The 12,950-nt window shown below is 62.6% G+C and overlaps 1 protein-coding gene across 1 annotated transcript; it reads right to left on the reverse strand.

The window, feature by feature from the left end:
- Positions 1-103: 103 nt before the first annotated feature.
- PIWIL2 (piwi like RNA-mediated gene silencing 2) lies at positions 104-12,785 on the reverse strand. Its single transcript, XM_064175500.1, is given in 23 exon segments — positions 104-289; positions 292-320; positions 323-366; positions 1,285-1,392; positions 2,151-2,404; positions 3,710-3,815; positions 4,751-4,833; positions 5,834-5,953; positions 6,063-6,164; positions 6,291-6,479; positions 6,798-6,911; positions 7,004-7,144; positions 7,859-7,945; positions 8,073-8,157; positions 8,261-8,449; positions 9,292-9,405; positions 9,896-9,976; positions 10,455-10,579; positions 10,687-10,804; positions 11,378-11,488; positions 11,584-11,757; positions 12,348-12,441; positions 12,524-12,785. Coding segments are annotated over 23 exon segments (2,886 nt in total). The 5' UTR covers positions 12,756-12,785.
- Positions 12,786-12,950: the final 165 nt, after the last annotated feature.

Genomic DNA, 12,950 nt, shown 5'->3' on the forward strand with positions numbered 1-12,950 from the left:
TTCCAGGAGATGAATCCCGAGAGCTGAGAGCTCCTGGGGGGTTGCTTGAGGGTTTCTGAGCATCCTCAATGAAGCAAAGAAACTGAGAGTGAGGGACACAGAACTACCCCAAACGCAAACCCAGGAGAAAGAGGAGAAGGGAAGTCAAATCCCAACCAAAGCCCTTCCCCTTCCCCTCCCCTCCCTCCTTTTTTTGTTGCTTTGGAGCTAGAGGAAGAAGAGTTTTGTCCCGGAGCTGGGCACTGGGCTCCTGGTGCAGGACTTGGCCCGACAGGAAAGCCAGCTTGGTGGGGCATACATGCAGGGGGCAGGGACACGACGGTGCCAGGCCAGTTCCAGTAGAGGTGACACAGTTTGAAAGTCAACCTGAGGGGCAGAAGCAGATGGGGGTGTCAGTGCTGCCCAGCACCCCGAGGCTGACTGGAGGGATGCATCCTGCTCCCCTACAGCACCTGGAAGCCAGCCCAGACCTGCTGCCAGGGCACACTGCTGCTCTGCCACACAGGAGCTGCTGGGGCACCAAGGGGCTGGTGGCACTGATAGCCCTGCTGGCACCTGAGCTGGCCCTGGAGCTGTGGCAGATGCCCTGCAGCTCCCTCAGGCCCCTTCCCTTCTTCTCCAGACCCCTCAGCCCCTTCCCCTTCCTCTCCAGACCCCTCAGCCCCTTCCCTTCCTCTCCAGACCCCTCAGCCCCTTCCCCTTCCTCTCCAGACCCCCTCCTTGCAGGGAGCTGCAGAGAGCAATGAGGTCTCCTCTCAGCCTTCTTTTCTCCAGCCTCAACACCCTTAGCTCCTTCTCTTTTCCCCCAGACCTTTCTCCAGACCCTCTCCCAGCTTTGTTCCCTTCTCTGGACTGCTCCAGCTCCTCAACGTCCTTGTTGGAGTGAGGAGCCCAAACCTGACCTCAGCATTCAAGCTGTGGCCTCAGCAGTGCCCAGTCCAAGGGCACAAATCCCTGTCCCTGCTCCTGCTGCCCACACCATTGCTGAACCATACCAGGCTGCTGGTGCCCATCATGCCCACCTGGGGCACTCCCCTGGTCATTCAGCTGCTGCCAACAATCATTCCCCCCCTCACCCCTCCCAGCTGTCTCAGCTGGGCAGTTTCCAACACTACTTCCCCCAGCAAGAAGCCTTCATGAGGTTGCTGTGGCCCAAGAGTGCAAGCTCCAAGCCCTAAAACCCCAACCCACGGATCCAGCCAGGCAGATCCTTCTGAGAAGCCATCCTAGCAGCTCCACACTCCACCAGAGCCCCCCCTGGATGCTGCAGGGCATTGCCCTTACCTCTGCAGGTGCTCAGAGCTGAGTTTGGTGGTGTTCAGCATGCAGATGTAGCGAGTGGGAGTGCCACAGCCCTGCTGGGAGTGGTGAGCCAGCAAGAAGAAGTCCTGCCTGGGAGGGAGGCAAGGGCCAGAGGGTGAAGCTGCACACCAGGGATGGGGTTTTTTGGGGCACCCCAGGGATTGTTCTGCACCCCAGGGAATGTTTTTCTTGCACCCCAAGTTCGTTTGGCACCCTAAGGGTTGGGGTTTTGGCACCTCAGGGCTGCTTCCTTGCACCAAGAGCTGAGGGTTTTGCACCCCAGGAATCTGTTTTACACTCCAGGGACTTCTTCTGCACCCCAGGGGACCCTCTCTCTGCACCCCAGGGACTACTCTTTCATGCCCCCAGGTTTATTTCACACCCCAAAGGGGTGCTGTGCACCCCAGAGGTTGTATTTATGCAGTGTTTTTGCACCCCAGAGATGGTTCTTGCACCCCAAAGGTGGTTTCTTACAATCTAGAAGTGTTTTGCACCTCAGAGGTGGTTTTGTGCCCCAAAGGTGGCTCTTTGCACCCCAGAAGTGTTTTGCACCCCAGAGGTGGCCTCTTTGTGCACCCTAGAAGTGGCTCCTTACACCCCAGAAGTGTTTTGCACCCCAGGTGTGGCTTTTTTGTGCCCCAAAGGTGGCTCCCAGCACCCTAGAAGTAGCTCTTTGCACCCCAGAAGTCTTTTACAACCCCAGAGGTGGCTTTTTTGTGCCCCAAATGTGTCTCCCAGCACCCTAGAAAGTAGCTCTTTGCACCCCAGAAGTGGCATTTTGGGTGCCCTCTGTGCTCCTTGCACCCCCCCCCCCCAGCTCTCCCCTCTTGCAGCCCCCCCCCACTCACCACTCCGAGCTGGTGAGGGTGTGGTCGAGCACGGTGCCCCGCGGGGGGGATGCCACCTGCTCACCCAGCAGGGTATAGAAGTTGGTACCAATCTTCTTCTGCACCACCATCACCACCATGCTGGGCTGGTAGCTGTCAAAGGTGCCAAAGCACTTCTGCATCTGGGGGACCTCATACTTGAGGACAGTGCCCAGCTGGCTGTCAGAGACCCCATCCCGGTACACCACAATTCTTCTGGGCAAGAAGTGGTTCATCTGCAGGGGCAAGAAAGGGCAAACAGCTGATGGTGCCCAACTCCAGTGCCAGGCAGGGCACAAGGAGCTCACAGGCTCAGAGGATGTCAGGGGTTGGAAGGGATCCAAGGAGATCACCCAGTCCAAGCTCCCCTGCCAGAGCAGGACCATCCAAGCTCAGGGCACACAGAACACATCCAGACAGGCCTGGAAAGGCTCCACAGAAGGAGACTCCCCAACCTCTCTGGGCAGCCTGTGCCAGGCTCTGGGACCCTGGTTTAGGTTGGAAGGGAGCTCAAGGATCAGCCAGTGCCAACCCCCCTGGCACAGGCAAGGACACCTCCCACAGGAACAGGGCACTCAAGGCCTCATCCAACCTGGTCCTGAGCACCTCCAGGGAGGCTGTGGAGCACAGAAGCACAGAATGGGACCAAGGTTGTCCTCCTGCACTGCAGGGGTTTTGTAGCCCCCAGAGGTGGCTCCTTGCACCCCAGGGGGATCTCCCTGCACCCCAGAAGTTGTTTCTTGCACCCTAGAGGTGGCTCCCTGCACCCCAGAGGTGGTTCCCTGCACCTCAACTTTGTTCTGCATCCCAGGGCTTGATTTTTCCCCCCTCTCTATGTCTGTTTTGCACTCCAAGGAGTTGAGTCTTTGCACTCCTGCAACCCTTCTGCATGCCAGGAGTGCTTTTTTTCCCCTACCTGACAGGTGTTTTGCACACCAAGGGGCTGAGCTTTTGCACCCCAGCTTCATTCCGCACCCAAGGCTTTGTTGTGCACCCCAAGGGGCTGAGCTTTTGCACCCCAGCTTCATTCTGCACCCAGGGCTTTGTTTTGCACTCCAAGGGGCTGAGCTTTTGCACCCCAGCTTCATTCTGCACCCAAGGCTTTGTTTTGCACCCCAAGGGGCTGAGGTTTTCCACCCCAGGGATCTCTCTTTGCACCCCCAACACCTACAAGGGGTGGGAAAATCCCAGTATCCCAATCCCAATGGTCCTGGGCTCTCTTTGCCCTGTCACAAGCTGCTTTTCTCACACTGGGGACTGGGGAAGAAGGCAGAGCTCAGCAGTTTGCTGCTGATAGGAGCAGAGGTGCAGCCTGGCACTTCCCCCAGTGCAAACTGACCCCTGAGGAGGGTTCACGCCGATAAGGAGGAGTCCCTGGGTTCGTGTGGCCACCTGCAGCCAGTCCAAAGGCTGCTGAGGACGTTTGCTGGCTCACACACACACCTGGGCTGACAGGTCTGGGGTGGATTTCCCTTGCTCTGAGGAGATTGCTCTGGCTGAGAAGGGGCAGGGGGGCAACGGGGGGGAGGGCTCAGGCTCACCTCGTGGAAGCGCTGGAGGGCATCGGCCATGCAGAGCCGCAGGCTGTCGGCGATCTCCTGGTGAGGCATCTGGAAGACCACCCTGGAGTACCACTTGGTGAGGAAGCTGGGGATGGGAAAGGGACAAGCATCAGCCCAGGCAGGCCTTGTGCAACCAAAGGCAGCCCCAGGTTGGGTGCCTGCAGTGTCTCTGCCCACGGCAGGGTGCTGGGGACACAACAAAGGCAGGGACAGAGGAAACACGCAGGAGAAGACATCTCCAGGGGCAAGGAGCTGGAGGGGGGAAGCAGCTTCAGCCTCTCCAGAATCACAGAAGGGACCTCCAGAGCTCAGCCAGCCCAAGCCCTGCCAGAGCAGGAGCAGCCAGAGCAGAGCACACTGCAGCACATCCAGGCAGGCTTTGGACACCTGCAGAGAGGGAGACTCCACAGCCCCCTGGGCAGCCTGTGCCAGGGCTCTGCCACCTCACAGGGGAAAATCCTCCTCAGGTTTCCATGGAACTTCCTCTGCCTCAGCTCCCACCCAGTGCCCCTTGGCCTGTCCCTGGGCATCACCCAGCAGAGCCTGGCTCCAGCCTCCTGCCACTCACCTGCACACCTTGAGAACCATTGCTGAGGTCACCTCTCAGTCTCCTCTCCCAGCTCCCAGCCCCAGCTTCCTCAGGCTCTCCTAACAGAGCTGTTCCATTCCCTTCAGCATCTCTGGGGCTCTGTGCTGGACTCTCTCCCAGCAGTTCTGTGTCCCTCTTGAACTGGGGGTCCAGAACTGGACACAGCACAGCAGATGTAGCCTCAGCAGGGCAGAGCAGAGGGGCAGGAGAACCTCTCTGGACCTACTCACCACAGCCCTAACCCTAACCCACCCCAGGATGGCATTGCCCCTCCTGGCACCAGAGCACATTGCTGGCTCCTGCTCAACTTCCCATCCACCAGAACCCTCCAGATCCTTCTCCCAGTCAGTGGGGAGGCAGGTGGGAAGCTGCCCCAAACAGCCCTTGGGCAGAGAGGAGAGCAACTCTTGCCCCCAGAGCACATCACCTACGGGTTCATGCTGGCCACGAAGCCGACGACGGAGCTGAGGCCTCTGCTGTGGCAGACGTCCATCCCGACCACCATCAGGTGCTTCTGTGGCAGGTGGGAGTTGGAGGACAAGTTAGGACACCTGCAGGCTGTCAGGGACACGGCAGGCACCAAACAGAGCCACCCAGCCCAGAGGGCATCACCCAGTCGCTGCGGCTGGAAGAGACCTTTCGGCTCCTCAGCCATGCTCTGGCTCCGCAGCGCTGGGCTGAGCCACTGCCCTCAGCACCACAGCTCCAGGGCTCCTGGGCAGCCTGGGCCAGGCTTTGACAGCCCTTCCAGTGAACGAGCTTCCTCTGATGTCCCACCTAAACCTGCCCTGGGGCTCAGCTTAAGCCCATCTCCTCTGGTCCTGTCACTTCTTCCATAGAGGAGCCCAATCCCCATCCTGGCTCCAGCCTCCTTGCAGGGAGCTGTAGGGAGCCAGAAGGTCTCCCCTAGGCCTCCTCGACTTCAGCCTCAACACCCACAGCTCCCTCAGCTCCTTCTCGATCTCCAGACTCCTTCCCAGCTTTGCCTCCTGCTCCAGCCTCTCAATAACCTTCTCGGTGTGAGGGGCCCAAACCTGACCCCAGTACCCAAGCTGTGGCCTCAGCAGTGCCCAGGCCAGGGGCACAATCCCTGCCCTGCTCCTGCTGATCCATGCCAGGCTGCTGGTGCCCTCCTTGGCCATCTGGGCACCTCGTGGCTCATCTTTGGCTGCTGTCACCCAGCACTCCCAGACCATTCTCAGCTGGGCAGTTCCCAGCCACTCTGTCCTCAGGCTGGAGCCTTCATGGGGTTGTTGCTGTGACCCAAAAGCAGGGCCCAGCCCTTGACCTTGGTGAACCTCATCCCACTGACCTTGGCCCTTCCATCCAGCCCTCTAGCTCCTTCCCAGCCTCAGGCAGATCACTCCAACACCCAACTTAAACCTCCACTGCTGCACCTTGAGGCCCAATTTCTCAACACAAAACACTGACCCCCAAGAGTTTACATCCTGGAGCTCACAAAGTCCCCAACCAAGGGTTTGGGTTGCCTTCTTTTCCCCCCTACCCTTCCTTACCAGGGGGATGTCAACTCCCCACAGCTCCCCACCCAGCTTGCAGTTGATCTGCAGCAGAACTTTGTGCACCACTGCCCTCAGCTTGCTATACTGGCTCCCAAGGGTCTGGGCATTGATGACCTGTGCCAGGGAACAAGAAGAAGAACAAATAAAAGCAGGGAAAAGCAAGGCTGGAGATGCTGCACAGCTTCTTCCCAGCCTGAATGGTTCCCCTGCCCCCAAGCCCTACCTGGGAGGGCACAGGGCAGTGCAGGCAGCAGAGCTTCTTGACGGACGCATACAGGTCCTCCCGGTTGCCAGAGATGAGGCAGAGGATCAGCTGCACCTTGTCCTGTGGGGAAGCACAGCATGGCTGAGGTGATGGAGGAGAACCTAAGAAGACCCTCACCAGCTCCCCAGTAGAGCCTTTGAGGGTCTGGGGAGCTGTGTCCCCCCCTCGCCCCCTCTCTCTGCTCACGTGGGAGCTCAAGACGCCGCGGATGTGCTTGCCGTAGGTCTCGACGCGGTCGTCCTTCAGCTCCACCAAGGTAGGCTTCATGACCTGCATCCCCATGGGGCTGCAGATGCTCTCCATGGTGACCACCAGGTCCCTTGCCAAGTCATGCAGCTTCCTGGGGTAAACCAGGAGCCAGTGACATATAGAGATCTAAGAGAGAGAGGCAGGGACAGGCTCGGGGCCGGCCGCACGGCTTCCGAGCCCTGCAGGAGGGTGGGAAGGGTGGGAGAGGGGAAGGAGCCCCAGAGGATCCTAAAGGACACACAACATCTGATTCCTCACGTCTGGAAGCCTTTGAGCACTCCAGGAGGAGGTGGGAAAGCAGCCACCGTGGCCACGTCCCTGCAACCTCCTCAGGAAGACGAGGCTGAAGGATGAAGCCAACACAAACAAGGGAAGGGCTGCAGGCTGGCAGCAAATCCAGCCTGGGCTGCAGACAAGGAGAGGCTGCTGCAGCCAGGACCTCACCGTGGAGATGGAGGCCTCCCGAGTGAGCTCCCTGCTCCAGACCAGCTCCTCGGAGGGCACGAAGGATCTGTGCCGCAGGTTGATCCTTTCGCTGGGCAGGACTCGGCCCTGGGTCTGAAGAGAGCAGAAAGCCACAGCAGCTCCAGAGCCACCACATTCCCGAGGCCTGGAAGCTGAGAGCACAGCAGCTCTGCAGCCATCCTCACCGTGTGGACGCCAGGCTCAAGCCTCAGCCCCCAGCGCATCAGCTCCTGGGAGGCCTCGGGGTGGTCGCGGATGCGGCGCAGGAGGTTGGTCAGGCGCTGGTAGTGCTGCCTGGGGCTCAGGTGGAGCTCTCGAAGCACTTCCTGCGGCAGGGCACCGACAGCTGGGCTGGGGAACTCACCCCCGGGGGGAGCAGGAGGCTCTGAGCTCCCCCTTCAGCTCAGCAGTGCCAGCTTGGGTGAGCAGAGAACATCAGATCATGGAATCACAGAGAGGGCTGGGTTGGAAGATGGCTTAAAGAGCCCCAAGGACTGCCCCAGGGCAGCACCAAGCCATGGCCCTCAGCACCACAGCTCCAGGGCTCTGAAACCCCTCCAGGGATGGGGACTCCACCACTGCCCTGGGCAGCCTGGGCCAGGCTTTGGCAACCCTCAAGGGGAAGAAATTGTTCCCCATGGCCAAGCTGAACCTACCCTGGGGCAACTTGAGGCCATTTCCTCTTGTCCTGGCCCTTGTTCCTTGGGAGAAGAGCCCAACCCCACCTCGCTCCAGCCTCCTCTCAAGGAGTTATAGAGAGCAATGAGGTCTCTCCTTAGCCTCCTGTTCTCCAGCCTCAACACTCCAGCTCCTTCAGCTGCTCCTCCCCAACGCTGTTGTCCAGACCTTTCCCCAGTGTTGCCCTTCTCTGGACCTGCTCCAGCTGCTCAATGTCCTTCTTGGAGTGGGGAGCCCAAAACTGACTCCAGCACTCAGCTGTGGCCTCAGCAGTGCCCAGTCCAGGGGGGACAATCCCTGCCTGCCCTGCTCTGCTGGCCACATCACTGCTGCTCCACAGCAGGACAGAAGCAAGCTCTGACCTTCATCATCCTGCTGTCCTTCCTCTTATCTGGCAGCCCAGTCATGAAGGCGAGCTCTGGCACCAGCAGTACCACGTCCTGGCCACACTGGCAGAAGGGGGACAGGCACCATCAGCACCCTGCTGCTGCTGCCCCCCTGCCAGTCAGCAGGCAAGCACAAAGGGTCATGAGAAGGTCTCAGTGCCCCCTCCCCAGGTCTCCAGCCCTGGCTCACCTTCCCCTGTGGGGTTTGTTTTAACTTGGGCCTGTGGAGGAGCAGAGGCTGCTTCAGGTCCCTGATGCTGATCCCATAGGTGCGGCTGGAGGAACAGCGAGGAGGTGGCAGGGAGTGAGGCATTCCCGCTCCAGGTGCCAGGGCCCTGCCCCTGGGATTCATCCCCACCCCCGAGGGACATCTCTGACCTGTAGTAGTCCACGAAGGTGACCTTCTCCCCGCTGGCCAGGGTGAAGGAGTCCCTCGGGGTCTTGTCCCAGCAGATGTCGTCGATGCGGTAGGTGCGGTTGTTGTAGCGGGTGATGACCACACAGCCCACCAGCTGCTGTGCACACTCCTCCTGGAAGCTCAGGCACCTCTGCTGGTACAGGCTCTGCCTGCGGGCAGGGGCAGGCAGCAGGGGAGGGAGGGAGGGAGGGAGGGAGGGAGGCAGGGAGAAAGAGGGAGGGAGAGGGGAGGGCGATAGAGGGAGGGAAGAGGGCGATAGAGGGAGGGAAGAGGGCGATAGAGGGAGGGAAGAGGGCGATGGAGGGAGGGAAGAGGGCGATGGAGGGAGGGAAGAGGGCGATGGAGGGAGGGAAGAGGGCGATGGAGGGAGGGAAGAGGGCGATGGAGGAGGGAAGAGGGCGATGGAGGGAGGGAAGAGGGCGATGGAGGGAGGGAAGAGGGCGATGGAGGGAGGGAAGAGGGCGATGGAGGGAGGGAAGAGGGCGATGGAGGGAGGGAAGAGGGCGATGGAGGGAGGGAAGAGGGCGAAGGAGGGAGGGAAGAGGGCGAAGGAGGGAGGGAAGAGGGCGATGGAGGGAGGGAAGAGGGCGATGGAGGGAGGGAAGAGGGCGAAGGAGGGAGGGAAGAGGGCGAAGGAGGGAGGGAGGAGGGCGAAAGAGGGAGGGAGGGAGGAGGGCGAAAGAGGGAGGGAGGGAGGAGGGCGATGGAGGGAGGGAGGGAGGAGGGCGAAAGAGGGAGGGAGGGAGGAGGGCGAAAGAGGGAGGGAGGGAGGAGGGCGAAAGAGGGAGGGAGGGAGGAGGGCGAAAGAGGGAGGAGGGAGGCAGGGAGGGGAGGGAGGAGAGAAGGGAGAAGGAGGGCAGAGAGGAGAGCACTCAGTGATGCTCTCTGGGGCCCGCAGCCCTTCCACAGGCCAGCAGTGCCCTGAGCCAGGGCCGGGGAGGAGGCTGGTGGGAGCCCCCAAGGGGCCCTGGGCCCTGCTGCCCTCTCTCACATGAAGCCCAGCACGGACTCGCTGCGGATCACTTTGTGGACGGCATCGACCAGCAGGAAGAGGCCTCCCTCCTTCTTCTGGATGCTGGCCGAGTATCCTGGCCAGATCTGCACCCTGTGCCCAGAGGGAAAGACCTTGGAATGGGCTGGGCTGCAAGAGACACCAAAGCTCATCCAGTTCCGACCCCCCTGCCACGGGCGGGGACACCTCCCACCGGCTCAGGCTGCTCAAGGCCTTGCCCAGGCAGGGGGCACCCACAGCCTCCCTGGGCAACCTGTGCCAGTGCCTCCCCACCCTCACTGCCAAGAATTTCCTCCTCCTCTCCGGGCTCAATCTGCTCTCTTACAGCTTAAAACCGTTCCCAGGATGGCCTGGAATAAAGCTGGAGCTGCCTGCCTGGCACTGCCAGAGGAGCTCCAAACACACAGGGAGGATTTCCTGAGCTGGCTGCCAGCTTTCAGCTAACGACCTCCTGCACTGTGCTGAGCCACAAGAGCTGACCTGGCACAGCATTCCCAGCTGCCAGCCTCACATTGCTGCCCGAGGAGACACAGGGATGCCCTCAGCTCACACCCTGGGGCTGGGGGCAGCGCCCAGCACCCACCTGCAGTGCTGCAGCACAGAGGCCTGCTCTGGCTCGAAGAAACTTTTGTCCACGAACTTCATGTCCAAAATCCTGAGCACCCTGGGGGAGAAGAGACCAGAGCAGGAGGGGCTCAGGAGCGGGGGGAAGGGGAAGGGGGAGGGGAAGGGGAAGAGCGGAGGGGAAGGGGAAGGGGCAGAGGAAGGGGAAAGAGGAGGAGGGGAAGGGGAAAGAGGAGGAGGGGAAGGGGAAAGAGGAGGAGGGGAAGGGGAAAGAGGAGGAGGGGACGGGGAAAGAGGAGGAGGGGAAGGGGAAAGAGGAGGAGGGGAAGGGGAAAGAGGAGGAGGGGAAGGGGAAAGAGGAGGAGGGGAAGGGGAAAGAGGAGGAGGGGAAGGGGAAAGAGGAGGAGGGGAAGGGGAAAGAGGAGGAGGGGAAGGGGAAAGAGGGAGGAGGGGAAGGGGAAAGAGGAGGAGGGGAAGGGGGAAGAGGAGGAGGGGAAGGGGGAAGAGCCGAGGGGAAGGGGGAAGAGCTGAGGGGGGGAGGAGGAAGAGGAGGAGGAAGGTGGCTTCCCGCCCCTCACCTGCGGAAGAGCACATTGTAGAAGGGGAGGCAGAGCTCCGAGCTGGGCTCCAGCACTTTGGTGTGCTGGATGCTGATGGTCACCTCCTGCCCATCGCTCCTCTGCTGAGCCTTCAGCGTCACCAGCTGCGGGGCAGGAAAGGTGGCATCAGAGCAGGCAGCAGGGCTGTCCTCCCACCCTCTGAGATGGGCGAGGACCCCCTCAGGCCGGCGCAGATGGCACCAGCCCCTACCTGGGGCAGCTGGATGGGCAGGTAGAGGATGGAGCCGTCGAAGGCAGTCACGTCCCCGGTCACTGCCCGCTGCTCCTTCAGCATGGCGAAGCGGGCACTCCTGCACTCCACCTCGGGGCTGCCGGGGACACTGCAGCTCTCACCCTTGGTCTTCCAATCCTCCTCTACCCCCAGGTAAGACCCTGCCCAGGAGCCTCAAACACCACCCAGGAGGGGAAAGAAAACGGAGCTGGCTCGCTCTGCTGCCCTGCAGCACCTCTGCCCCGCGGCCGTGCCAGCCGCTCCATCTAGTGGCAGCGGGCACGGAACGTGGGAGCTGTTTGGGATGGAAGAGGCTTTGAAGATCGGAGTCCAACCTCCAACCCAACCACCACCACTGCCACCAAACCCTGCCCCCGACCCCAAGGCCACAGGTTTCTTGAACATCCCCAGGGATGGACACTCCACCACCACCTCCTTGGGCAGCCTGTGCCCACCCCCGACCACTCCTGCAGCAAAGAAATTTTCCCTTGTGCCCAACCTAACCCTCCCCTGGCACAATTTCAGGCCATTTCCTCTCCTCCTACCATCTGGCACTAGGGAGAAGAGACCAACTCCCAGCTCACTACAACCTAAAAGGCTCACCCTGGGCTACCCCACCCCTTGAGGGGGCTATGGTGCAGCCTGGCACCACTGTACCCACCCCTGGTACCTGAAGGTGACGTGGTACTGGTAGACAGCTTCGTTCTGGCAGTGGATTCTAACCGAGTTCAGCCCCAGGGGCAGGCTGGTTCCTTTGGCTGCTGTGTTCACTCGTGGTGCCCTAGCAGAGACATGGCACAGCCACCAGATGCCACTCTCCTGCCACTCCAGACCCCCCAGAGATGCGGGGCTGGGGCTCACTGATGCTTCACTTACAGTCTGCTGGCAGCCTGGGGGCTCCCCGGGGCAGGTGTGGGCACGCAGGGGGGTCGGGGTCCGAGCAGGGTGGGCTCAGGAGCAGGGCAGGGCTTCCCACGGGGTAGGATGGTAGCGGCGACTGCTCTGGCGGGGGGGTCGGGCAGGGTGTCCCCTCTGCCGTGGCACAGCATCCTGCAGCCCCAGGGCAGCAGAGCTCAGCTCCAGGGGGCACATCGGTGGCACCTCAGCATCGACCCCCACCCCCAGCAGCTGAATCCCTACCACACCCACCCCCGAGCAGCCAGCGCCCTGTGCCCCACATGCGAGTGGGCACTGCCTGCATGGAGAGGCCCAGAACACCCAGCTGGGGTGGTGAGCTGCCAGGCTGGGCCGTGGCACAGGGGTGGTGTGGCCCTGAGCTGCCAGGCGGGGCCGTGGCACAAGGGCGCTGTGGCACTGAGCTGCCAGGCAGGGCCGTGGCACAGGAGCGCTGTGGCCCTGAGCTGCCAGGCGGGGCCGTGGCACAGGGGCGCTGTGGCCCTGAGCTGCCAGGCTGGGCCGTGGCACAAGGGCGCTGTGGCCCTGAGCTGCCAGGCTGGGCCGTGGCACAAGGGCGCTGTGGCACTGAGCTGCCAGGCAGGGCCGTGGCACAGGGGCGCTGTGGCACTGAGCTGCCAGGCTGGGCCGTGGCACAGCGGTGCCGAGGGAGCAGGGCAGAGGTGGCCGCCCCGGCGGTGACCCTCTGCGGGGCTCACAGCCCGGGGCCCGCGGGGGGCACTCACCGCCCGTGCCCGGGGAGCGCTGCCGTCCCCTCGTCATTCGCCGCCGCCAGGCCGGGCCGGGCCGGAGCCTCCACAGCAGCACCACTGCCGCGGCCTGCGGGAAGAAGCGGCTAGGGTGGATGGCAGGGAAGCAGCCTGGGCCCCCCCGACCCCAGCCCCCCCGCAGATCACCTTACCGGGCGGGCACCTCACCGCCTCCAGCGGCGGGCACGGCTGCTCGCCCAGGCCCAGGCCGTGCAGCAGAGTGGAGAGCGGCGCCACGGAGGGCTTGGGAGAGGCGGGAGCGGCCGGACTGGAGAGGGGGAGCGAGAGCAGGCGCTGGACGCGCCCCGTGGGCGCCCAGGGCCCGGGCTGGGGCTGGGGGCCGGGGCCGGGGCGCGGTAAGCGAATCTCCCTGCGCGGCTCCATCGCGGCCCGTCGAGGCCGGCGGCGGCACAGGCACCACGCCGCGGGGGCCGCACTGCGCAGGCGCCGCACGCCCACTGCGCCGCTCGAGGGCCGCGCCCCGCCCGAGCGCCCCCTGGCGGCCGGGAGGAGGCAGCAGCAGCGCAGCGCAGCGGCCAGGGACGGGAAGGGACTGGACGGGGCGGGACGAGCATCATC

The sequence above is a fragment of the Pogoniulus pusillus genome, chromosome 42, assembly GCF_015220805.1.
Source record: "Pogoniulus pusillus isolate bPogPus1 chromosome 42, bPogPus1.pri, whole genome shotgun sequence".
NCBI lineage: Eukaryota > Metazoa > Chordata > Aves > Piciformes > Lybiidae > Pogoniulus > Pogoniulus pusillus.